Source organism: Phascolarctos cinereus, unplaced genomic scaffold (assembly GCF_003287225.1).
Source record: "Phascolarctos cinereus isolate Bilbo 61053 unplaced genomic scaffold, phaCin_HiC Scaffold_9;HRSCAF=440, whole genome shotgun sequence".
Lineage (NCBI taxonomy): Eukaryota > Metazoa > Chordata > Mammalia > Diprotodontia > Phascolarctidae > Phascolarctos > Phascolarctos cinereus.
Window position 1 is genome coordinate 42,332,930 of NW_027556402.1, and position 27,870 is coordinate 42,360,799.

Here is a 27,870-nt window from a genome sequence, read left to right on the forward strand (position 1 = left end):
TGTGCTATGAGAAATGAGAACTATGAAGAATTCAGGAAAATTTGGGAGATATAGTAGGAAATTATGTGGAGTTAAAGGAACAGAACCAGGAGTACAAATTATATAGTGACAACATTAATGCAAAAGAAAAACAATGAAATGTCAGAACTCTGATCAATGCTATAACTAATCATGATTTTGATGGATTGTTGGACGGTTGGTATAGTTTCCTCCTCTAAGTAGAGAGGCTATGGACTATAAATGCAGAATGAGACATATATTGATAGACATGACCTATATTTTGATTTATATTGGTAGCTCAATTAATTTGTTTGGAAGGATGGTTTTATTGGCATGCTCTGGGAATGAACAGAGAGGTGGTTAATTTAATTAAAAATTAATGATGTGAGTCTCATAAAAAAGTAGAAATGTTAGAAGGGTCATGAGAAAAGTAGCATACAAACATATTTTGGTGGAACCGTGAATTGTTCCAACCATTCTGAATGTTGACTTTGAACAATATAAGAAATCATTAAACTCTGAATGCCTTCTGACCTAGTGATCCTCTAGTGGCCTTAATATTCCAAGGCAGTCAAAGACAGAAAAAAAAAAGGTCCAAAATATGCCAAAATATTAGTAGTAGAGAACTGGAAATAAGTGGACAACAGCCATTAAATGGGGAATGACATTACTTTTTTTCTTTGGCAATAATTTACTATTATTGTGCTTTAAGAAGTGAAGTTCAGAGAAATATGGCAAGATTTTGGTGAACTGTTGAAGAATGAAATAAACATATATTCTTTTAGTTTGAGTATATGGAATAACCATAACAATGAAAATGAAAAGGTTGCTAAAAGGAATTTGAGCTCTTAAAAAATGGAAAATTTTGAAAGTCTCAGAGAATACACAGTTAAACATAACTCACCTTCTTGCTCAGGGTAGAGAAGCAGGAAAATGTTAAAAGAGAATGTTTATACATAAACATACACATACATACATATATATATATATATATATATATATTTACATACTATATATATGTACACACACATATACAGGGGTGTGTGTGTGTGTGTGTGTGTGTGTGTGTACTGTTATTATTTCTTATAAAGGAAGTTTCAATTTGGAAAAGGACTTGGAAAAAGGCTTTCTTTTCTTTCCTAGAAATCACAGTGATGTGATGTAATCAAACAAACATTTATTAAGTGTCTACTATGCACAAGGCATTCTGCTAAGCACTGGGAGGCACTGTTTTAAGGGCTGTAAAGTCAAAATACATTAAAAACAAAACAAATTTACCAAGTGGAGGAAAATGTGATACTTACCTTAGTTACAACTTCTCTGATATTTTCTTCCAGTTGGTCTTTCTCTAATTGGAGAGCTACCTGTGTCTTCTTCAATTCATTTATTTCTTTGGTTACTGATGTTGTTTCTTCCAGACTCACTTGGAGTTTTTGAGCCAGCTCCAGGTTCTCCATTTCTACCCTTTCCAGCGTGGAATTTGTGGATTTTAATTGGTCCTTTAATTGCTCCATCTCCTTCATCTTCTCCTGAGCCTCAATGACTTCTTTTCTAACATTTAATATTTGCTCCTCTTTTTCTTGAAGTTCTTGGATCTTAAAACAGACATGTATTCATTAAGATTCTTATTTTACTTTTATTTTCTGAAAGAGAATGTTTTCAAAATTAAGGCAATTACAAAACTCATGGGTTTTAAGTAAAACCAGCAAGGAGTAAACTCAATTAAAGAGAGCAGCAGTCACTGGGATTGTTTCTGAATGATCAGGAAAAGTAAAAGTGAGAGTGAATACAAGAGAGAAAAAGAAAGATACAGAAAAAAAGGAAAAACATCACTAATTTCTTATTCTTGGACACTAAGGTTGGATTAAAGGCTTTAGGTTTATATGATGCTATGCCTATCTCTTCAAAAAAGTGCTTCAAATAGCTATTTGAAACAGTAAGCTTTCAATAGGCGAAGGAACAGACTGTTTCACGCTGCTGTGTCTAGATTAGCAAGGGCTGAATAAATAGGATTTGGTGATTATTCAGAAGACAATGAAAAGAGCTCATACCTCCATCCCCACCCCCACCAACAGAACTTATCCTTTATGTATGTAGATGAAATCTTTCTGTGTGTGTGTATGTGTGTGTGTGCGCACACACGTGAATGCATATGTTGTTTTTAAAATGCTGTCTCCTTTAATAGAACGCAGGGTTGATAAGAGGAGGTCCTCATTTATTTTAATGCTCACTAACAAACTAGCTTATATCCATTGTAATTAATCTCTTCCCTTCTCTCTCTCTGCATGTATGTTTATAGACATATATAAACACACAGATATAATCTATAATATGACAAAGTAACAGAAACTAAATGCATAGCTAGGTCCTTGGGGACTTATTAAATACCAGAGGCAAAATGAAATCTTACTTGAACTCTACCTCTCTATCAATCACCTCTCGTCTTGACTTTTGTCACTGGACTGACAACTCTGGAAGACAGAATGCGGCTGATGACTTTGTACAGCTGCTCTGCCTCACTTAAATCCAATTCACAAATACGCCAAGAAGACAATCACTCCATGAGTAGAGAAATGGAAATTTCTTTGAAAACAACTTTGAGATACTATTTTACACCTATCAGATTGGCTAAAATGATGGAAGGGGAAAGCAACAAATGTTGGAGGGATGTGGAAAAATTGGGACACATTCACTGTTGGTGGAACTGTGAACTGATCCACCCATTTTGGAGGGCAATCTGGAATTACGTCCAAAGAGTTATTAAACCACCTACACCTTTTGACTCAGCAATACCACTACTAGGTCTATTTCCAAACATGATAGGGAAAAAGGAAAAGAAGTTAGATGTTCTAAAATATTTATTAATAGCTCTCTTTGTAGTGGCAAAGAACTGGAAATTGAGGGGAAATCCTTCAATTAGGGAATGGCTAAACAAGTTGTATATGACTGCGATGGAATACCTACTATGTTACAAGAAATGATGAGTTGTTTAATTTTAGAAACACATGGAAAGACTTGCAAGAAATAATGAAGAGTAAAATGAGCAGAAGCAAAAGAACACCGCACACAGTAACAACAATATAGTTCTAAGAATTTTGAACAACTAAGTCATTTTGAGTATTACAAATACTCAAATCAACTACAATAGATGTATGAAGGAAGATGCTAGCCACTTCTGGAAAAAGAACTGATGAACAGAAGTATGTATAGTATGGTTTTGCATACATATACATATTTGTATCTAGTGGGAGCTTTCTGTGGGGTGGGTTAGGGAGGGAGGGAAAAAAAGCACACAGCAGAAAACAAAAGACTGCTTACAAGGAAAGGAGGGTAGCTTTGGCAGTATTTATTACCTAGTTTACAAAAAAAATAAAATAAACAGTGTGAAATGGAGATTCATGGCTTTATATTGAATCCTTTTTTATGTTATGCTGTGTATACGGAAATGTTCTCATTTTTTGTCTTTTTATATTTAAGTTCAAAATGATTTAAAAGATTTTAAAAAATGATTACAGGGATGATTCAGAGAAATCTAGGAAGATTTGTATGAACTGACGTACAGTGAAGTGAGTAGAACCAGGAGAACCATTTATATACTACTACTGTAAAGACAGCCATGAAAGACTTAAGAACTCAGATCAACACTGACCAATCATGATTCCAAATGACTAATGATTAGTCATATTGACTAGCTCCTGACAGAGAGGTGATGGATTCAGGATGCAGCTTCATGAGACTCTTTTTTTGGATGTAGCCAAAGCAGGAAATTGTTTTGCTTGACCATTCTTATTTGTTTAAAGGTTTTGTTTTTCTCTTTTCAAGTGGGGGAGGTAGAAGGGAGAAAAGGTGGATTTTCATTAATTGAAAAAAATTGTTTTTTATAAATTCACCTTTTCATTGAGTTTCTCCTCCGTGTCTGCCAATCTCTCCTGAGTCAGCAAACATTCTCCTTCTTTCTCTGCAGCTTTCCTCCTTTCTTTGATGACTGCCTCTCGTTGTTGTTTAAGTGCTGCTCCAATATTTCTTAATTCCTCTTGATTTTCAATAGTCTAGACAAAAACCAAAAATGAAATAATAGAATTAACAAAGCAATGTAAATTCAGTATTGAGAAAACAGACCCAGAATCAACATTTCCTGTTACTTTACCTATAAAAAAAAAATGGGACAACCTACAACACATGATGACTCAAATAATTTACCAGGAAGGCTAGGGAGAGTGTTTTTTGGTTCTCACGCTTCTCTTTTTCCTTGGCCACATTCTTTTTTTTTTAATTAATTAATTTATTCTGAATTATCACCAATCATTTGATAAGCTTCCCCCCCCCTCCCGGAAGTGGCCACTCCCTATGTCACTTTTTTTTTAAAAAATTAATTTATTTTGATTTATCAACAATTATTTCCATAAGCTTTTGAGTTTTAAATTTTTCTCCCTTGACAAGACAGTGTGCAATCTGACAGGCTATACATATACATTCCTATTAAACACATATTCACATTAGTGATGTTGTAAGGAAGAATTAGAAGCAATAGGAGGAACCACCAGAAAGAGGAAACAAAACAAAACAGAAGAAAAAAATAGCATATAGTATGCTTCGATCTGTATTCAAACTCCACACTTCTTTCTTTGGACATGGATAGCATTTTCTATCATGAGACTTTTGGAGATGTCGTTGGTCGTTGCTGACAAGGGCTAAGTCTATCAAAGTAAGTCATTGCACATTGTGGCTGTTACTGGGTACAATGTTCTCCTGGTTCTGCTCACTTCACTCAGCATCAGTCCATACAAGTCTTTCTAGGTTTTTCTGAAGTCTGCTTGCTCATCATTTCTTCTAGCACAACAGTATTTCATTACATTCATATACCACAACTTGTTCAGCCATTCCTCAATTGATGGGCATTCCCTAAATTTCTAATTCTTGGTCACCACAAAAAGAGCTGCTATAAATATTTTTGTGCATGTAGGTCCTTTTTCCATTTTTATGATCTCTTTGGGATATAGTCCTAGAAGTGCTATTGCTAGGTCAAAGGGTATGCACATTTTTATAGCCCTTTGGGCATAGTTACAAATTGCTCTCCAAAATGGTTAGATCATTTCACAATTCCACCAACAATGCATTAGTGTTCTAATTTTCCCACATCTTCTCCAACATTTATTATTTTCCTGTTTTGTCGTGTTGGCCATCTGATAGGTGTGATGTGGAACCTCAGAATTGTTTTGATTTGCATTTCTCTGATCAATAGTGAGTTAGAGCATTTTTTCATGACTATAGATAGCTTTAAAAGAGTATATCAGAAACTAGGCATAGACCAAAATCTCATACCATATACCAAAATAAAGTCAAAATGGGTTCATGATTTAGATACAAAGGCTGATACTATAAGCCAACTGGGAGAGCAAGGAATAGTTTACCTATGAGATTTACGGAGAATAGAAGAATTCATGACCAAACAGGAGATAGAGAACATTATGAAATGCAAAATGGATAATTTTGATTACATTAAATTGAAAAGTTTTTGCACAAACAAAGCCAATGCAACCAAGATTAGGAGGGAAGCAGAAAACTGGGAAAGAATTTTTACAACCAGTGTCTCTGATAAGGGCCTCATTTCTTTCTTTCTTTTTTGTTTTGGTGAGGCAGTTGGGTTTAAGTGACTTGCCCAGAGTCACACAGCTAGTGAGTATTATGTGTCTGAGGCCAAATTTGAACTCAGGTTCTCCTGACTCCAGGGCTGGTGCTCTATCCACTTCACCACCTAGCTGCCCCACAGGCCTCAATTTTTTTTTTTTGCAATTGGGGTTAAGTGACTTTCCCAGGGTCACACAGCTAGTAAGTGTCAAGTGTTTGGTCTGAGCCCAATCTGAACTCAGGTACTCCTGAGTCGGTATTCCTACCGACTTTAGGGCCTGATACTCTATCCACTTCGCCACCTAGCTGCCCCCATCATTTCTAAAATATATAGAGAACTGAGTCAAATTTATAAGAATACAAGTCATTCCCCAACTGATAAATGGTCAAGGATATGAACAGGCAGTTCTCAGATGGAGAAATTAAAGCCATCTATAGTCATATGAAAAAATGCTCTAAATCACTATTGATTAGAGAAATGCAAACCAAAGGCCACATTCTTCTAGCCTTTCATGCCCTGACACAAGTCAGGAATCTTCTTTGTTTTTTCAGAGGCTTGCTCTCCTTTGCTTCCATTAAAAAAAAAGGGTTTTTTTTAAAGAGAAGAGAACTTTTATAATTTTCAAAAAAGGAACATTCCATTTTTCCTGATAATCTGAGAAGTAAAGGTTCATTCTTTAAGCCCTTTTGGCTTCTTTTCCAAAGAAGGAGACCAGTTTGCACTTCAAAATTCATCAAAATTATTTAGTGAATTAGAGAAGCATCTTGTACTCTCTGAAATTCTCAAAGAATTCCTGGTGCTCTACTCTGTCTCGAAGCAAGACTCTCAATCTTTTGTCATTCTTTATAGGCATTCATGTGTCCTGCTTCTCTGGATAACTGCCATGGCAAATATTTGTGGGGGGCTTCAATTCTAGAACCACCACTCTTCTCATTTTGTTTGCCCCTGAATAGAAACACTCAATTCCCTTTGTCTTTCCTTACCACTTCTTCTTCTTCTTCTTCTTCTTCAGTGGTCCTCCATCTCCACTGAACTCCTTTAACTCAAGTTCTCTTCCCCTTCAGCTCAACTCTCTCCTCTAATCCAACCAAGTTTTCCTTGCCTATACTCCAATCTCCTTCTTATTTACTACTCCAAATGGCTCCAAATTTCCTTCTTCACATTTCTTTCTTGTTCTTGAGTTCTTCTTCCATGGACACTATCCTTGTTCAGGCCCTCATCACCATTTCTCTGGACTACTGGTAAAACTACCTCCCTTCACTATCTTCTCTAAAACACTCTCTGCTTAAAGATGATTGTTCTAAGGTTGCACATCTGACTACATGATCACCCTACTAAATATCTTCAGTTAGGGTCTATTGTAGGATAAAATACAAACTCATCTAGATATTTAAAGCACCCCTAACTTTGGTTCCAACATACACTTCAGCATTATTTCCTGCTACTTCCTTTTACATATAATCCAGACAAATTACCCTACTTGCTATTCCTAGATCTTGGCATCTCATTTTACAAATCAAGCCTCATGATACACTCTCTAGTAAGTAGGTTCTTTACAATCTTTATCTTGAAGAGTCTAGCTCAGGTGCTGCCCTTTGTGAAGCCTTCTAGATTCCCAAATCGTTCACTTTCCCTGATGACAGGACCATAGGTTGACTTGTCCACGTAGACACCATATTCTCATAGTAGAACGGAAGGTTCTTGAATTAATAAATTGTTTCTTCCTTTGTATCTGTAAAAAATCCCACCACCTAGCACAGTGACTTTTTTAATAGCAAGCGATAATCAACATTGGCTGAATTTTGCGAGTTGTATGCGCATATATAGCTTGGGTTATGTGACAGAGGTTATTGGAAAAGATAAAATGAAAGCTTATTCTTGTCAGTCAGTCTTTTATTCTGCAGATTATATGATTGACATATCCCCTCCAAGAGGCAGTTGCTGGCTCAGTGGCTAGAGCACTGGGCCTGGGGTCAGGAAGACCTGAATTCAAATCCAGCCTCAGACCCTTCCTAGCTATGTGACCCTGGGCAAGCCACTGAACCTCTGTTTGCCTGACAAAAGGATCCACTGGATCCACTGGATCCGTCGGAGAGGGAAATGGCAAACCACTCCAGTATCTCTGTGAAGAATACACCATGGACAGCACCGGCCTGCTACTGTCCACGCGGTCATGAAGAGTCAGACGTGACTAACCAGCAACCACCAGCCCTCCAAAGTGGGGACTTTCTTTCCTGTGAGTCAAAAGATGCTCAGTCCATCATTAACCACCGTCCATAACGACCTTCTCCGACTCAATCCAAAGCACTCACTGCCCCAAAACGCAACGTTAAAATTGCATGAGAAAAATAAACAGGAACAACATATTGAGAGATGCTGAAGAGTACACGCTTTGCTAAATGAACATTACCATTTCGATATTTTCCTCCAGATCAGTTTTCAATTGGTTCCTTTCAGCTGTAACACACTCCAACATTTGCTGCAGTTGATTATTTTCCTGTATTAAGGAAGAAATGTGTCTTTGTTGTTGAAGTAATTCATTGTCCTTTTCATAGTGTGTTAGAGACATGAGACTTCTTGGGGCTTCCAAATGTTGCCCTTCATTTAGCTTGACAGCCTATGAAGACATTAAGGAATTTTTAGTGTGATAATGTGCTATTTGGTTTATAATCAATGATGAAGCTGCTTGCTTATCTACAAGTTAACATCTGGCAAGTTGCAGGTAAGAAACAATAAATATAAAATGAATTCCATGATTGAATGTTACATATACATGTTCACATACATAAATGCATATATGAATACATGTATATATATACATATGCATATACACGAGGGCATACACAAATGTGCACATACGCACATGCATATAGACACACACTCTTTATGGTTTATAGAACAAATTCCTTATGACAAGGAGATAGTACAGGTATCTATTCCTAAAAACTGAAAACCTTAAGTTACCACACAAAGTTCCAGTATCAATTTGGAAGCTTGAGCAGGTTTCTTAATTTTAAGTACGATGCACTTTTTACTGAGCCATACTGGTCACTATCTCTTTTAGTATATAGTTCAATGTTGTCTATTCTTCACTGCCAACAATTTATTTAAGGCTTCTGACCCTAGATGCTTCTAATAAAGACACTTTTTAGGTTTCCTGTGCATGCCTTCTTGCCTTTTACCAATTAAGTCATAGCAAACAATACATTCCTTGAACCAACCTCCACAAAAGCCCAAAACTCAAAAAGAAGACTTCTGAAATACCTAAAATAAGTGCCATTAGCACCAATGATTCTAAACTTTAATGAAAAACCTAAAAACCATTTGTAGGCTTATCAGCATATACCTTTACTGTTAGAATACAAACCAAAATTGGGCCAATCCTGTCCAAAAAAGAATTCATACTAGTTCTTCACCCTTACAAGTTCTGCTAAATATTTAGAGAAATAGTGTATGCACTTAAATGAAATCTCTCAGGAAAAAGGGACTTAACTTAATTTTCTTTTCTCTGTGCTTTTTATAGGAATCATCTTGGATGAGGATTGTAGAAGGTGATGTCTTTGGAACAGTATTAAATAGGAGGGTGAGAATGGGTTGCATTTCATTGGAGGAGCTACATATCATTTTCAATGATCACAAGCTGTCTGACAAAAAAATCCATCTTTTAAACACCATTATTATTCTGGGGATGCAAATCCTGGGACCATAATTTTGGAAGATTCAACATTGTGGGTGACCTGAAGAATGGATAGCTGCATGGCTGGTCTAAGTAGGCTGCAACATATTGCTGACAGTGATTTGCTTGCAAAAGATATCACCAAGGACGTGAATGAGGTGAGTAGAAGTAGGATCTATGCTGTGGTGAAAGTTAGAGATAATGAATGTAGAGCCCAACTACTTCACTGGTATCTAAGAAATATTACAAGACTTAGTGGATGGCTTGTAGCAGAACACTATGGGCATCCTTTAGTAAGTAGATGCGGATGGACATGGGCAAGAAAGTACAAGATGAAGAGTCATGGATAGCATGATATATGCCCTGAGGAAGAAAATACCCGATAACAACAGTAGCCACTTAATAAAGTATACAATCTTTGCTTGATTGTACAAAGATGTGCATAGATTTGACTTATTTTTATCTCTCCTTTTCTCTAAGAGATGGAGAAAACCAAATTCACACAGGTAGTTCATTATAAAGGCAGAATTATCCTTAAAGTAAAATTTTTGTTATATGATAAGAACAATTGCGTTGGGGCTAATGATATATTTTCAAAATTACAATGGAAAAATATGATTTTTAAAAAATTTTTATTTTTTGGCTAGGCAATGGGGTTAAGTGACTTGCCTAGGGTCACACAGCTAGTAAATGTTATGTGTCTGATGCAGGATTTGAACTCAGGTCCTCCTTAATCCAGGGCCAGTTCTCTGTCCACTGCGCCACCTAGCTGCCCCCAGAAAAATATGATTTGATAAATCCTTTGGTTAACATACAGCTTTTGGAGCAAGGCATGGCTAAAAAAATTCTTTATCCATAAACTTAATATAAGTCCTCATTACCCAAAGCTAAACCGAGAACTAACATGAGAGCTTCTGGTAAACTCAGTGTCTGCCAAATGATAATACAGTGAAGCATATGATCTCTACACTGGCCAGATGTAAAGTTGTGACAATATTGAGCAGATGTAATCACTGACTTTATTTCTCTGATAGCCACAAGTATTGTTAGATTGGTGCAATAATGAATGTAATTTGCCATCATTTGGGTTTTTTTCATCATTTGTTTTTGCTATAAACAAAACCATCCACAAAGAATGAACCTAGCCTCTCAATGGAAAAATGTAATCTTTAAAAAACATTTATTAATATCAAATAATTTCTATCCTCAAGGAGCTTATGTCCTATACTGGGGGAGACGACATGTAAATGTACACATATGAGGTAAGTTTTGAAGGAAACTTCAAAGACCCAAACTTTTCTCCTCAAAAAAGCAGGTGAAAAGGAGGGCATTTCTGGCATGAGGGATAGCCAGTGCAAAGGCAAAGGTACCAAGTGCCATTTGTGAGGAAAAGAAAGACATATTTTAAAAATAAAAATAACTGAAAATGATATGAAGGTGAGAGGTCTGCTTAAAATATTTAGCAATTAGATTTTCATGACATGACAAAAATGAAACAAAAGAATTTTTATTAAGTAGAGCTAATATCAGCCTGTGGCATATAACTGTAGTCAAATGAGCGGGGATTTTAAGGGCAGGGACTATTTCATTTTTTAATCTCTGTATCCTCAGAACCTACCAGCGGGCCTAGTACAAGGAAGGAACTTATTTTTTTTAAAGAGCTGAATAAAGGGGCAGCTAGGTGGCATAGTGGATAAAGAACGGGCCCTGAAGTCAGGAGGACCTGAGTTCAAATCCGGCCTCAGACCAAACACTTGACACTTACTAGCTGCGTGACCCTGGGAAAGTCACTTAACCCCAACTGCCTTTAAAAAAAAAAGCTGAATAAAGCAAACACCTGTAATGAATTCTGATCTAATGAATTCAAAGGAGGGCTCTCCATCTAAATAGACAATAAATGCAGAACAATGCATTTTACTTTTCCTTGTAATACATGAAGTATTTCTTCTTGGGTTCCCCGAACATCTGAATCAGCAGACTCTCTTGCGGGAATGCTGGAGGTGTTCATAATTTCCTGACATTTCAGAGATTCAGAAGCATTACTAAGTTCCTCCTGGGTACCTGCGTTCTTTATCAAAAGATTACAAATGACAGAAACAATTTCTACAAGAAAAATATGAAACTATAAAACAATTTTATGGACCCCAATATTTCAGTTCATAATGCAATCCAAATCCTTTCTCTTACCAAGTTCGTGTCATCCTGAGAATCTTTCCTGAGCTGGTCTTTCTCTCTCTCTAAGGTCTCTTGAGGTTGTTCTAGAGCATCTTTTTCATATGTACCAGGTCTTCCTTCAAGACTCTCATGAGGTTTCGCTGTAAGTAACAACTTCTCCATTTCTACGGTCCTCAGCCCAGAATCCCCACTATTGAGCTGCTCTTCCAACTTCTGCTGAGCCCTACAAAGTTCTCTCACTTCGAGAAGTTTTTCTTGTTCAAGGGTTTTTCGATGGACTTTTTGAGGAAGCTTTACAAATGGAATTAAAAAGCATGGGACGTCAGTAAAAGAGTGGAAAATTATAACATGAATCCAAATTCATTAATTCTTCTAATATTCTTGATTCTGGAAGTTCTCCCTCTGCCAACAAAAGCTACAATCTTACTACAGCCGGAACAACCTTTAAGAGTTGCTCTATGGCCAAAAAATGTTATCCCTTGGAGCTCAGTCTAAATTGAACCTCTAAGTGTAGCTGGGTTATTTAACAACATGACATCTATTACTGAGACATAGCTGAAGCCTTTCCAGTCTGGTTGGACATAGTAGTTTGTGCACAACCTTCACAGCCTTTGAGAACCCAAGGTCATCCTATGACCTAACACGGAATAATAGGATAGTAGGATAATAGGAGGCAACAGATTTTCTTGCAAAAGGAGAGAATTCACTCACCTTGATGCTCGGTTCACTAACCAAATCATCCAAATCTAAAACAACTTCATGAGCTTCTTCTGATATAGTTATAATCTGCTGTTTCATTTTCTCCATCTCTTCAAGCATAGTAAAATAATTCTGTTCCAACTCTCCATTGTATCGTTTGAAATCCTGGTATTCCTGAGTGGTGGTTTCATGGTTTGACTGGGAAGCCACTAGCTCTTCTTTGGTTTTCTCAATTTCATCAAGTAGTTCTTGAAGCCTATTGTCTTTATAAACTACTTCGGTAAGAAGTTTATCCTTTTCTGCCATTATCAAATCCAGCTCTTCAGATTTTTCAACTCTCTACCAATAAAATGAGATTTAAGAAATGTTAGTTAAATTGCACTGTACTTTGGAAATCTATTTCAGAATTAGGTACACTTAACTCATCAATCCTCACTATATTGTTGGAGCCATAAAAATAGATGAAAGATAGATAAAATACATAAGATAGAAATAGAACAAAAGGCCCCATTATCCAAACTGTGTCTCTTTATCTTTATAGATAGTTCAGCAACAAAAACAACCTATAAACCTGGAAAACTGTCCACTAGCTTGCAAAATATATATTAGATTATAGCCCATTACATAGAATACTTCCTTTTCACCATACTTCTTCCTCCACCTCCCTTTACTCCAACAGCGATAGGGTTAGAAGTCAAAAAAAAAAAGTCTAAGAGAAAACAAGTAGAGCTTTGTCCAAACACAAAAAATTGGAAATTGTGCAGAAAACAATATTCAGGAAGGAACATAATATAGGCATCTGCTAAGTGCACTAGCAAAACATTTCTCTACTTCAGCTGATAACATGAGTTCTGCCTAGTTAAAAACCAGAGGATAAACTACATTTTTGTAGATAGGATTCATATCTAATACCCGCTTATCACTATAATAAGCCATATCCCAGAAGTCAAAGCACTATGGTAAAGGACTTTAAATAAAACTTTTGAAAAATTATCCCTTCTTTTGAAATATTTACCTCTTTCCTCAGAATTTCTAGCTCAGTAGGTAAAGATTTCAATTCAGACAGTATGTTAATTTCTTTTTGCAAAGCTGCATTTTCTTCAATCTCTTTATCCAAGTCTTTTTGGAGATCTTTAACTTTTCTTTCCAATTCCACGGCAAGGAGAAAACCTAAAAAAATTTTGGTGAATTAAAAAACAAATGTAACTTTTTTTTGATGGAATGAGTTTTGGAAATAAAGATATTTAATGGATCTGTTCTCATCACCAGCACAATAATATCAGATTTTAATTTATTTTTCGTTCCACATTTTTTGCCTCTCTCCATTCCTTCCTCCTTCCATTGAGAAGGCAAGAGATATAATATCAAAATACCAGATTTTTAAAGGAAAAGTTCAATATGGGTTGTACACAGTAAGAGGCAGTTCAGTTTTTCAACAATTATGAAATCAACACTTTCTAGGTCTGGCCTGATTTATCTGTACAAATATATTATCATTACATATTCCTCACTTCAAGCCATAATACCACATGTTAAGTCACATAACTATTCCATTAAATTCAATTTTTAAAAATCAGACTAAAACACTATGGAAACCTGAAAATGGGGTGCGATATTTTTTTCAGTTAAAAAAAGACTGAAATACAGTTCTTAAACCCAAGACATACTTGTTTACAAAATTCCCTTTTATAAAGAAAAGTATAAAATATAATGATTAGTTTAAAAGTACCTTTTGGATATTTGCCATCAATAATGGAAGTCAGTTTGGTTATTTCATTAAAAGCAGATTGTAACTCTCTCTCTAGATCAGCCTGCCTCCTTTTGAAAGTGTCTTTTCTCTCTTCCAGCTGACTTTGATACTGATGATTTTCCTTTTCCAGCTGCTTGCACCTACTTGAAAGTTCCTCCTATTAAACAGAACATCAATGGTCATAATAATACTAATCATCATTAAAACATGACACCACAATTGTTAATGAAAAAAAAAAAACCACTTACCATTTTTTCTTTCAGATCCTGATTCTCACTTCTAAGAAATGCTGCTTCTTTCTTGGCATCCAGGGCTATGGTCTCAGTATCATGGAGAGATTGCTTTAAATGCTTCAGTTCTTCATATAACTTCTCATGATTTTCCTGGAAGAACAGAGATGTCAACCATGCATACATCGACAAAATTATAGATTACATCTATCTGATCATTTAAAGTTTTGAGGCACTTTATTGCCCATAATCACTAACATTTTCGTAGCACTTACTATGTGCTAAGTGCTCTACAATTATTTCATTAGAACCCCGGGAGGTAGATGCCATTATTATGCCCATTTCAAAGATAAAAAAACTGAGGCAGATGAGGTTAAATGACTTGCCTGGGGTCACATATTTAGTAAGTATCTAAGCCAAGATCTGAACTTAGCTCTTCCTGATTCCAGGCCCAGTGTTCTATCCACTGTACCACATAGGGGCCTCATGATAAATCTATGTGTGAGATAGGTATTATAGTTATTCTTATTCTCCTTTTGTTTTTTCATTTCATTTTATCTCTCAATTAATGAGCATTTAAACTTTCTCTGATGCCCCCATTTAAAAACAAACCAAACCCCCCAAAAAACCTCAAATCAAATAACAAATATGCAGAATCAAGCGAAACAAATTCCTTCATTGCCCAAGAGCCCCCAAAAGCTTTTCTCAATCTGCATATTGAATTTATCACATTACTGTCAAGAGATGGGAAGCACAGTTCATTATCAGTCCCCTAGAATGTCTGTTCAGTGCATTAATCAGAGTGATCAAGTTTTTCAAAGTTATTTGTCTTATACAGAGTTGATATTGTACTGATTGTTTTGGTTCTATCATCAGTTCATAAAAATCTTTCTAGGTTTTTTCTGATCTATCCTTTTCATCATTTCCTATGGCATCAGACCATGACATTACATTTATATAATTTATTCATCCATTCACCACTTGATGTGTACCTCCTTGGTTTCTAGTTCTTTGTTACTACAAAAAAGAGCTGCTACAAATATTTTTGTACACTGATGTTTTTTCTTCTTCTTTCTTTCGTCCCTACGAGGAATAGGTCTAATATAGGTTTTGCTGGGTCAAAGGGTGTAGGTGGTTTAGTTACTTTTGGTCACAGAACTAAATTGCTTTCCACAGTGGCTATACCAATTCATAACTCGACCAACAGTGCATCTAATGGACATGGTTTGCCACAGTCCCTCCAACATGTCATTTTTCTTTTTTGTGACCTTTGCCAATCTGAGAATGTGAAGTGGAACCTATTTCTTTAATTATTAATGATTTAGAGTACTTCCCCCATATAGCTATTTATATTTTGAATGTCTTCCTTCTATAAACTGCCTGTTCACATCCTTCAACCATTTTAAAACTGAAGAATGGCTCTTGTTCATATAAATTTGAATCAATTTCTCACATAGCTTGGAAGTGAAACCTTTATCAGAGAAATTTAGTTAACTGTTTCTCTTTGTATTTTAGCTGCATGAGCTTTGTTTGCATGAAATCTTTTCAATTATAGATAATCACAATTGTCCATTTTATCTTCCATGATCTTCTCTGTCCTTTGCTTGCTCAGGCAGTCTTCGATTAATAAATATGACATATACAAATAGGGAATTTCTTCTTTGCTTATCTTCTCTGTTTATGATATGACCTTTCATCTCTAAGTTACATATCCCCTGGGCGCTAATCTTTGTATATTGTATGAGGTGTTGGTCTAAACCTAATCTCTGTTGGACTGCTTTTCCAGCAGTTTTTGTTGAATAGTGAGTCCTTACCCAGCAGCTGGAGACTTTAGGTTTATTAAACCCTATGCTGTGTTAGAATTCTTCTGCATGTTGTACATGTAATCTGTTCCACTGATTTAACTTCTCTACTTTTTAACCAGTTCCAAATAGTTTTGAAGACTATACTGCTTGTAGTATATTTTGAGAATTGGTACTACTTAAGTTACCTTTCTTCACTTTTTTTTTCATTATTTCCCTGGAGATTCTTGAACTCTTGTTCATCTAGATGAATATTATTATTATTTATTCTAGCTCTGTAAAGTAATCCTTTGATATTTTTATTAGTATGGTACTGAATAGATAAATTTAGGTAGCATTATCATTTTAATTATATTGGCAGGCTTACCCATAAGCAATTAATATACCTTGAATTATTTAGTTCTGTTTTTCACAAAGTGTTTTGTAGCTATATTCATATAGTTTCTATGTATACTTTGGTAGATAGACTCTCAAGTATTTATGCAATCTGTAGTTATCTTAAAAGGTTTCCTTGATAATATATAGAACTGTGGATCAATTATGTCCATTTATTTTACACCTTACAAGTTTGTGGAAGGTTTCATTTCAATTAATCTTTTAGTTAAGTCTCTAGGGTTCTCTAAGTAAACCATCATGCCATCTACAATAGGAAACTAGTTCTGTTTCCACTTTGCCTTTGCTTATTCCTTCAATTTCTTTTTCTTATTTTATTGTTATGGTTAACAGTTCTAGCACTATAATGAATAGTAGTAGTGATAATAGACATTTTTAGTCTTTCGGTTGTTCAGGTGTTTCAGTAGCATCCAACTCTTCATGATCCGCTTTGGGTGAAGATACTGGAGTGGTTTGCCATTTCTTTCTCCAATGCATTTTGAAATGAGGAAACTGAGGCAAATAGAGTTAAGCGACTTGCGAAGGGTTGCACAGCTAGTAAATGTCTGAGGCCAGATGTGAACTCGGGTCTTCCTAACTCCAGTCTGGCGGTGCCACCTGGCTGTCTCATTCATAGTTTTTATTCCTGATCTTAATGGAGAGGCCACTAGTTTATCTGTTACATATAATGCTGGCTCACTTAATTCATCTTAAAGGAGTATAACCAGCTGATTCATATTATTCTCAGGCATGGAACCACTAAGATTTAATCTAATATGGCTACTAGTTCCCACAGAAAACTTTCCATTCTAGTCTTATAGAATATTGGCAGTGGGAAAAAGACCTTCAAAATCCTCTAGTCAATCTCATTTGCTGATAGGAAAACTGAGGCCTAGAGAAATAGTGACCTGGCCAAGATCACATAGCTAGCAGGCAGCAAAATCCAAATGACCATTCAGGTCAAGTGACTTCCAGTGTGGTATTCTTTTTGCCAAACCACACTGGGGAAAGACAATGTAGTAAGGTGAATGAAAGGCAAATTGCTTCAACTGTACTACCAGAAAATGGGAGAGTTTGGTAAACTAGAAGAGGCCAACACTGTATAGCGAGGGGGAGACGTGGCTCACTGACATTGATACAGATGTAATGAGAAAGTAAAGAAAAGTAGCAACTCGCTATGCAGAATACTCAAATTGTTTGTAATTAGAGAATTCGCTAATGATAATTTTCACTTATTACTGATAATAGCAATAGAGGTAGTCTGATATATGGGATGACATGTGACCTGTTCCACACTCACACAGTTTCAGCACTTCAGAAAAATAGATTACATTTCCTTGACTTCAAAAAGAAGTCAAACTTCACATAAATATTAGTGACAGACAAAAACTGACATTCAAATTAATCCTGCAAAATAACATTCAAGTGAATCCTAATCCCACAAGTGATGTTTTGTTGACAGATTATGCACATCTATTGCTACACAATCATACAATGTTAATTTTTTTTTTTACCACTGAAGTAGAGAAGTCCATTTTCATATTTTCTACCCTCCGTAATTCTAAAAGTTTCTGTAGCTCCATGATTTGTTCTTCCTTTTCTTTGAGCAGCTGGGATTTTAAATTTAGTTCATTCTGAAAGAATCAAAGGAAAACAAAAGACAATTTAAGCACAAAATGTACAAGCAAGTCAACTAAAGCAAAGACTTTAGCTTTTACTGAAGATAGTATTATTGATTTTGAATAATAAAATATGAGAACTGGAACTGTGAGAGGCCACTTGCTCATTTTTCTCTTCAGACATGCCCTTGTTGTAGGGGTTAAAAGAAAATAGGGCTGTGCATTCTAAGGCACAAAAGACTTTATCCTCAAATAGTCCTAAGTATTATATGTAGGCAGCAACAGCATAAAACGTTATCTGAGAAAACATTTAATTGCTTATTTCCTGGTATGACTATACAGGCAAAATAAAATTACATGTTGCAGTTTGCATTTCAGATTTATTAGGAGATATGCCACCAGAATAGCTAGCTAAAGATTCTCTCTCCTCTTCTTTTCTCCTGTTCTCTTCTCTTACTCTCTATCTGTTTGCCTGTCTCTGTCTCCCTCTCGGGAAGCTAAGTGGCCCAGTGTCAGACCTGCAGTTAGAAGAATCATCTTTGTGAGTTCAAATCTGGCCACAGACACTTACTAGCTGTGTGACACTGGGCAAGTCACTTAACCCTGTTTGCCTTAGTTTCCTCATCTGTAAAATGAGCTGGAGAAAGAAATGGTAAACCTCTCCAACAAAAATCTATCTACCTATAGCCAAGAAATGTCATTAGCTAACTGTACTCAGCTGAATAAGCAATAAAGTAAAAAAAGATAGGACTATGGAGTATTAAACAGTAGTTATCAATATATTAACTAAGAATTATAGGATATAAAATCTAGAAGAACAACAATTATTTGACCCAGCTTAGTCTTCAAACAGGCCTCAGCTATGGAGGGAAAAAAACCCAACCCAGCAAGATATGCCACCAATAAAGCCACAATATTGGTAGTATGTAGCAAATTAGTATAGCTCTTTCCAGAGGATGGAAAAGTGATAGACAACTAGTAATCTTAATTTCAATGTCACTGTCTTTTCTTTGAACAAATTTATGGTAAAGACAGTGATCCAGTCCAAATTTGTGCTTTCATCAGTGTAGGGAACTCTTGGTATGGAAGTTCCATCCACCGATACAAATCAACAAATCATGTAATTTATGGTCTTAGAAAGTTGCCTGGTATACTCAGAGGACTTGTCCATGGTCACACCACTAGTGTGTGTCTGAGGTTGGACTTGAACTGAGGTATATTTCTGACTATAAGGCCAGCTTTATACTTTTTTAAAAAACTTTTTAGAAAAGACTGTGGGTGGGTTTTTTTGAGGGGGGGGAGCTTAGGGGTTGCTACATTGGGTACTGTCTAGCCTCTTAGCTCTTCAGCCCTAGTGCCACATATCTATAGCAGCAGGAAGAGTTCATCAAATAGAACAGCCACTTGCCCCAGGTGGCGTGCACAGAGCAAAGGAGGTATTGTAACTCCGGGTTCCAAATTCATCTATAGGAAACTCAGGAAAGGTATTTTGACTTTTCATTTCCCAACATTCCTGAATTAACGTGGTACCTCAAAGATTCTGGGACACTACTCTGTATTTTGGTTATGGTATCATAAATCTCAAAATTCTCATATTCAGACAAAATGTGAACTGTCCAAATAATTAAATCTGCAAATGACATTAACTTACAACTATCCAAAAAGGGAGAGAGAGTCTCAAGTTTCCCTAGGTATATTTCATTATCACAAATAGTCACCAATTAAAGGAAGATTCTAATGAAAGGACCACAAGACACTTTCTGCTGCTTTCTGGACAAAGTTCACTAACAACAAATTATATTTAGTGATACTTTGGTTAGCCTTATATACTGAATACTAGCAACAAGTAAGAATCTGGCTCCACCTCTTCGCTTCACCTCCTTGAATTTAGGACTGCTTTTATCTAGATTTAAGCTGCTGTCTAACAAAATGCTTTGGTTGCTAATAAAGAACTAAATTTTAAAAAAAAGATATTCAAATTTTTGAAAAGGTTAAGAATGTTTCTAAATTTGGAAGAAAAGTTTCCTTTGGAATAGTACTCGCCTGTAATATTTTGCTTCTCACATGCAGAAAATGAAAAATAAACTGACAGCCTAAATAAAGATGTGATATTCATCGTAATAGCCCAGGCGGCAAGGTGGTTCTAAGTGGTGATTGCTAGGACTGGAGTCAAGAAGATCTAAGTTCAAATCAAGCCTCTGACACTTACTAGCTATGTGACCCTGGACAAGTTATTTCATTGCTTTTTCCCTCAGCCTCCTCAATTGTAAAAGAGGGTTAATGACATACCTCCCAGGGTAGTTGTGAGGATCAGATGAGATAATAGGTTTTTACTGGTTTACTTGCTGCTGTTTTTTTTAATAACTATTTTATTTTTTCCAATTACATGTAAAGACAACTTTTAACATTCATGTAAAAATTTTTTTGAGTTCCAAATTTTTCTCCTTCCTTTCTAAGACAGCAAAGAGTTTTACATAGGTTTTATATCTATCTATCTATATATATGTGTGTGTGTGTGTGTGTGTGTGTATGTGTGTGTGCACGTGCACGTGTGTGTGTGTGTGTGTTTGTGTGTGTGTATGTAACCATGCAAAACATTATTTCTATACTAGTCATGTTGTGAAAGAAGAAACAGACTGAAAAGAAAAAACCAAGCAAACAAATAAAGTGAAAATAGTACGCTTTGATCTGTATTCAGACTCCATAGTTCTTCCTCTGGATGTGGATAGCATTTCCCATCATGAGTCCTTTGAAATTAATTGTCTTGGATCACTGTATTGCTGAGAAGAGCTAAGCCATTTATAGCTGATCACTGCACAAGTTGCTGTTGCCACGTACAATGTTGAAGTAGCCTTCGTAAAGTGCTTGGCACAGTAATTGGCACCTGCTATTTTTTAACTGTTTTCAGTTGTGTCCGACTCTCTGTGACCCCATTTGGGGTTTTCTTGGCAGAGATATTGGACTGGTTTGCCATTTCCTTCTCCAGATCACTTTACAGAAAAGGAAACTGAAGCAAACAGGGTTAAGTGACTTGCCCAGAGTCACACAGCTAGTAAGTGTCTGAGGCTGGATTTGAATTCAGATCTTCCTGACTCTAGCCCTGGTGTTCTATCTATTGTGCCACCTAGCTGCCCCTTCCTTCCTACTAACTAAGATATCCAGTATAAAGAAAAAAAGTTTGCAATTAGTCAAGATAATCATATGGGATATCTTTTTTAGGAAGCAAAAGTAGAGATTCAAATTACAAAAGTCATGTCGAGGGAGCAGCTAGGTGGCACAGTGGATAGAGCACCGGCCCTGAAGTCAGGAGGACCTGAGTTCAAATCCAGCCTCAGACGAAACACTTGACACTAGCTGTGTGACCCTGGGCAAGTCACTTAACCCCAATTGCCTAAAAATAAAAAGTAAATAAATAAATAAAAGTCACATTGGGGGCAGCTAGGTAGTGCAGTGAATAGAGTTCTGGCCTTGCAGTCAGGAGGACCTGAGTTCAAATCCAGCCTCAGACACATGACATTTACTAGCTGTGTGACCCTGGGCAAGTCACTTAACCCTGATTGCCTGACCAAAAAAGAATGACTAAAAGTCATGTCACTGAATCATTCAAATGATTGTAGGGGAAAATCACAAAGTTATGGAGAAAACACTGTGTAACAGAAGCAGCACATAATCTATTAGTGAAATAAAAATTTTTAATTCATAAATTTGCCACCATCATTAATTCTGTGTGACAATAAATAATAAATATATTACATTTTATACCCCCCAATATATTAATTCAAAAAGCAGGATTGGGTGGGCTTGTTTTTGTCTTATGAAATGCACAGCAAAGATGTCACTACTTAAGGTATAACAGTCATTCTTTCTACATATCACAAACATAAAAATTTTGTATCACATTCAAAATATAACAAATTCAAATATTTTATCATTTCAAGTTTATACTGCAGTCTAGGCAATTTAGATGCACTAGGAAATATTGGTTTATAAAGGAAATACCAAAAAGTTTGAAGATTTTTCCTCTTAAATTATTCAATGCTAATTAGCAGCAAATTATCACAACAGCTTTTGAAAAGACAAGAAAATTTCTTTCAAGATATCAATACCAATTACTTAATATATTCTACTAAAGAATAGTTTTATTAATAGTTTCTATTCATATAAACAAGTGCTATTCAAATATTTTGATTTGGATTGAATTCAGAGGGGGAATTTAAGTCAAGTAGGCACCAAGCAAAATCTTGGCCATACTCAAGTTAAAATATTGATGGGAAAAGTTTTCCTTGTGAATTATTTGGCAAAATATATCAAAGCCCCAAACTGAACTACTACATGAAGCACCAATATGAAATTTTGTTTTCCCATGAATGCTTTAAATAGTATCATTTATATGCAGAAAGATCATCAGTGCCTCAAATCCTAAGAACGAATGACAGAAATCTCCACATTTCATTATATTTAATATTTCATTATTTCTTACCTCCTGTTCCTTTATAGTTTGCACTTCCAGAGTCACAAATTCATCTAACTCAAGCTTTTCATTTAATTTCAATTCCATTTCGGTCTTTTTTCTTTGTAGTTGTTCATAATCTAATACCAGATTATCGAAGTTAGCACGCAGTGAATTCAACTCATTCTGCACAGTCTCCTATGGAGGAAAAAAAAAATCAGACTTTCACTTAAGAGTGAGAGCTGGGCTACAAATCAGGAATCCATAATTGTCACCTGTTTCTACCATGATTTGCAATTTCACCTTAAGCTAATTTGTGTCTCCTATATCCCCAACTCCTATATTTTGCTTTCCATCTCTAAGAAATTATATATTTATAGGTCATTTCTTTTTTTGCTCTGTCTTATTTATTCCATTCCTCTAAATAGAGTTCCTTAGTCAACAAGTAACATGTATTGCTGAAGCACAAATCAAGATTTTAAGTTAATGCAAGCATAATGACAACAATGTTAGTGGTTCTACTATGCAGATGTCTCATCAATCAATCAACAATTATTTATTAAACACCTACTATAAGCCAGGAGTCAGGAAGACCTGAGTTCAAATCTGGCCTCAGAAACTAGCTATCTATGTGATCCTGGGCAAGTCCTTTAACCTCCGTTTGCTTTAGTCCACTGGAGAAGGAAGTGGCAAACCATGCCAGTATCTTTGCCAAGAAAACCCCCTGGACAGAATGGTCCACAAGAAGCCAGGAGCTGTGCTAGGCACTGGAGATGTGTACAAAGAATAAAACAATTGCTAATCACATTGAGTTTACATTCTAATGGTGGAGACAAAGAGTACAAACAAAAGGCATATAGCATAAAGTGAATGCATACATATACATACACACATATGTATAAAGTACTAGCATACATGTTAGTTTGGGAAGGAGGGCACTAGCATTTGGAGTGAGAGAAATTATTTTTCCTTTACATTAACAAGCAATTATTAAATTAGGATCTAGGCTTTTTTCTCCTTTATTTCTTTTTCATTTAGGGCCCAGACCCTGTAGAAGGTCAGTCAGTCTCTGAAAGTAATGACTGATTGATGAGACTGCCCTAACCCTCAATCTTGTGCCAGACCCCACCTAATTAGGAGACCTTACTTCTGTTCAGAATGTAAACAGAATCCTCTGGGTGGGTTCTTGCCCCAAGGAGAACAGCCCTTGTCCTTGCACCTCTCCATTAGAATTTAGGGTGATCCAGCTCATGAAGGAGAAAACTATATGGTTTGGATGGAGATGGATTCTGGATACCACAATACAGATTGCTGGAGGTGTCTGAGTTTCATGATCAAGCAGAGGGAGATGAAGGTCCTAGCCTACCTCCTCATTAAACGTTCACCAATCAGGGTTGACTTTCATTTGTCAGGGGCATTCTTTTTTTTTTGGGTGGGGGGTGTGAGGCAATTGGGGTTAAGTGACTTACCCAAGGTCACACAGCTAGTAAATGTCAACTGTCTGAGGTCGTTTTTGAACTCAGGTCCTCCTGACTCCAAGGCTGGATCTCTATCAACTGCGCCACCCAGCTGCCCCCGGGGCATTCCCTTTTAAAAAAGTATTTAAGGCTTTCAGCCTTTACATGATTTTGTGTTTGGTTTTTGGAGAGAAACTACTGATCATCAATTTACTGATTTAGATAGTCTAATTAATAAATTGATTATTACTTTTCCAGAAACTCTGTCCCTCGAGGTTTTTAAATCCTTACATGGAGGGATCAAAAATCACTTTGGGGGGCAGGTAGGTGGCACAGTGGATAAGGCACCGGCCCTGAAGTCAGGAGGACCTGAGTTCAAATCTGGCCTCAGACCAAACACTTGACACTTGCTAGCTGTGTGACCCTGGACAAGTCACTTAACCCCAATCGCCTGAAAAAAAAAATCACTTTGGCAGCAGTGAGTAGTGGGGAGTGACATGAAACAGAGGGCCAATCCGGGAGACTGTTGAAATAACCTAGGTGAAAGGTGACGAGGTCTAAACGAAAGTGGTTACTGTGTGGATGCAGGAAGGTGAGATGTAGGAGAAACTGTGGTGGTAAAAACTGCTACATTGGCAACTGATTGGATATGTAAAGTAAGGAGATAAGGAACCCAGTACAACATCCAGGTTATGACCTTCAGAGAATGGAACAGTTCTGCCTGCATGTCCATCCGTCGAAATCATTCCTTCCTTTGAAGGCCCAGTTTAAAGTCCACCCCTTTCACAAAGCTTTATCTTCTGCTGAAATTTATTTCTCCTCAAATTGTATCACATTCTTTTGCATAGTGCTTCATATTTATTTAGATATATGTCCTATCTCCCAAATTACCTTTTAAGCTTTTTGCCTGAAAAGCATTGTAAGGACTAAATATCTGTGGAACCAAACTGTTTCAAAGGTGAAAGTTTGTTCAACAATACTGCAATCCACAAACTGAACCATAATAAAATTCTTTGAAAATGCAGTCAAAATTCTAACTCAGTCAAACCTGAATATTTACTAGGATAACACATTTCTAAAGCATTTTAGATCAATTAAAACATAGGACATCACCACTTTTCCCTCAGTTCAATCTTATTAATGCTACACCAGCATAATACTTCATCCTTTGACTATTCCACTGAAAATCTGGACTCTTTCTAAAACTTTGACTTTTATCTCTACTCATGCTATATTTTCTGTTTACCCAAAATTCTGTCTATCCTGACAATCATATAATCATAGAGCACTGCTAGGTTCTGGGAATACAGAAGATGCTCCTGATGCTAATGAAGTTGATATAAAAAGATAGGCTGTTGAAAGATCAGATTATCACACATAAATAGTTTTTCTCATGCATATGGTATGTTTTAAATGAAGCTCACTGTCAGAGGAATATGGGTAAAGTTATAAACAAACAAAAATTCAAAAAACAATTCACAAGAAATATACAACTTCACAAAGCACACTTTTCAACCTACCTTTTCTGATATTATTGTTTCACAAAGTTCAACTGAATCCAATAAATCTTGTTCCTGAATCTAGAAAAACACTGTTTGGTAAGTACTACAAAATATATAGTACAATTAAATGAAATCGACAGTTTCCTGAGACACTTGATGGGATCCATTATTTTTTCAGCTGAGAACTTACATTTTAAAACACATAGCATGAAATATTGATATTTTATAAGGCAAAATTTATTTCTCAGGGAAATAATGTTAGATTCTCACTGTATTACTTTGTTACTCATGATTACTACAGAGTTCCACTGGCCAGGCCTTTTAGGCTTTCTAATCTCCTCCTCTTTTCCATTCTTTCCACTGTTTCACTTAGCTGTACTTAAATAGCTACTATGGGATTGTTATTTCAAGATGAACCAGAATACGACAGAACCTCATTTTCTTATACCTGCTTACCATAAAATTTTGATCACATGTCCACACTTTTCAAACCTTAAAGCAATATACTAATGCTATTATTATAATTATTACTATTTACTAAGGGACAGAATGGGTAGATTTTACAAATTAAAACAAGAAAACAAAAACTCTTTCTACAACCTACATAAGTTATACTAAAGAATCTTCCTTTATTTAGAAGTTACACCAAATTCACTGATAGCATAGAATACTCAAAAAAGTGTTTTATAGATCAGGAAAGAATGGTCTATTTCTAGATTTAGAGTTGAATATTCTGCCAAAGGTCAGAACGACAAGTCCTGGTACAGTTAATAGCAAACCAGGGATAACAGACTTAATTTGCAAAAGTCCTTTGACCAAGGAGTGGGAGTGAGGAGTGAAGGGAAGTTATATAATTAGGTAGCCCCACTAGTACATCATGTGTGTGGTCTTGTCAAACCAAAAAGGAACCACTAAGGTAGGATATGTAAGTGATAGCGCTAAAAGCAGCTCTGCCCTTACTGATGTATACTTGGATTTAGGTGGATTTGTTCTGGTTGTCAAATAGTCACAATATTGTCAATACTGAGTAAAGACTTAATAACAGCCCAGATTTATCCTTAAAACTGTATGCCAATAATATGCTTACAAAAATAACACAATATAATGTAGTAACATAACAGCTTCTGTATCACACTATTTGTGTTACCTGATTCAGCTTTGTTGCTGGATTCCACTCCGTTTCAGATATTGTTTCAAAAGTATTACTGAAAATATCAAACTCTGAGCACATAGCTAAAATTAGAGAGAGAAAGAAAAAGTTCCACACATGAAAAATCTCTGATGGTTTCTTTTCCAAAACACCTTCAAAATGACCCAGGATTATATGACATACAATAATCACAGCTTTAGGTAACAAGTTAAACTACACCTCCTACAACTATAACACTGAGAGAATCAACCTCCTCACACCTTAGGGAAATAATTCAACAGAATCTTTCAACTAAAGATGGGAGGTTGGAATCACAAGGAAAAGTACGTGAGAGGAGGTAGATGATGTGATGCAAGAAGGCATTTAAAGGAAGTACTGAGTGATTAATTTTGTCAATTATCTGCATTTCCTGTGCATCCATTACCCTCTTATTTTGTTCAATATCGAGGCTATGTAGCTTCTCTTTATAAAATTCTATGAGCAGAAGGGAAGGGATGAAACAATTGATGGTGATTGGTTTGGAGTTTTTATGTTAAACAATCTGGGCTGTCTTATGCTCTTCACATACAGTTACTTTATTATACTGAGCATTTTTACAATTTAAACAAGGTTTCTACATTTGAAAATTCTTAATGTTAAAACTTTGGACTTATGCCTAATTTGACACTGTCAGCCATCTCCTAAAATCTACTTTTCGAGTCTTTTCTCCATTAACCTGGAATGACTGAGGACCTTGTTCAATGTGACATGGTAGATCTCCAGGGGAGTCAGAGTATATTGACATATAGAAAATAATACTGATACATTAATTTTAAAATTCCAGACAACAGCATCATATACACAAAAAAGTTTTTCAATGTACTGAATGTTGAGATACAAATAGAAGTGAAATGTGTGTTAGTCAAGAGGTGGTCACTGAGAGACAGTATAGTGGAAAAAGTGATGGACCTGGAGGACAGAAGACCTGAGTCTGAAATCATGTCAGACACTCAATAGCTGAGACTCTGAGCAAATTAGTTAACTGTATTAAATCTCAATTTTCTGATCTGCAAAATGGGATAATTGTACCTACTACATGGAATATTGTGAAGATCAAATGTGATAACAGAAAGCACGATAAAAATATCAGCTATTATTAATTTCAAATGTATAGATGTTGATCACAAACATGAATGGCTAGGACATAATGGTCACATCACTAGAGGCAGCTCTACCCTTACTGATTATACAGTCTTTATGCAGTCTCATTTTGCTAGTCAAATGGCAATAATATTGTCAATATTGAGGAAAGACTAGAACTCAGATTTATTCTTGAAATTACTTCTTGCTTGCAAATTTCATTTGTTCCTTGGTTATGTG

General features: G+C 36.0%; 1 protein-coding gene across 1 annotated transcript in view; it reads right to left on the reverse strand.

Annotated features, from left to right (window-relative positions):
* Positions 1-27,870, reverse strand: part of CENPE (centromere protein E) — an 89,459-nt gene that overhangs the window by 36,697 nt on the left and 24,892 nt on the right. The window contains 12 exon segments of the mRNA XM_078148996.1: positions 1,305-1,595; positions 3,891-4,049; positions 8,040-8,246; positions 11,493-11,771; positions 12,192-12,518; positions 13,195-13,349; positions 13,909-14,086; positions 14,178-14,312; positions 17,848-17,967; positions 22,433-22,600; positions 25,380-25,439; positions 26,509-26,594. Coding sequence (XP_078005122.1) covers positions 1,305-1,595; positions 3,891-4,049; positions 8,040-8,246; positions 11,493-11,771; positions 12,192-12,518; positions 13,195-13,349; positions 13,909-14,086; positions 14,178-14,312; positions 17,848-17,967; positions 22,433-22,600; positions 25,380-25,439; positions 26,509-26,594 — 2,165 coding nt within the window.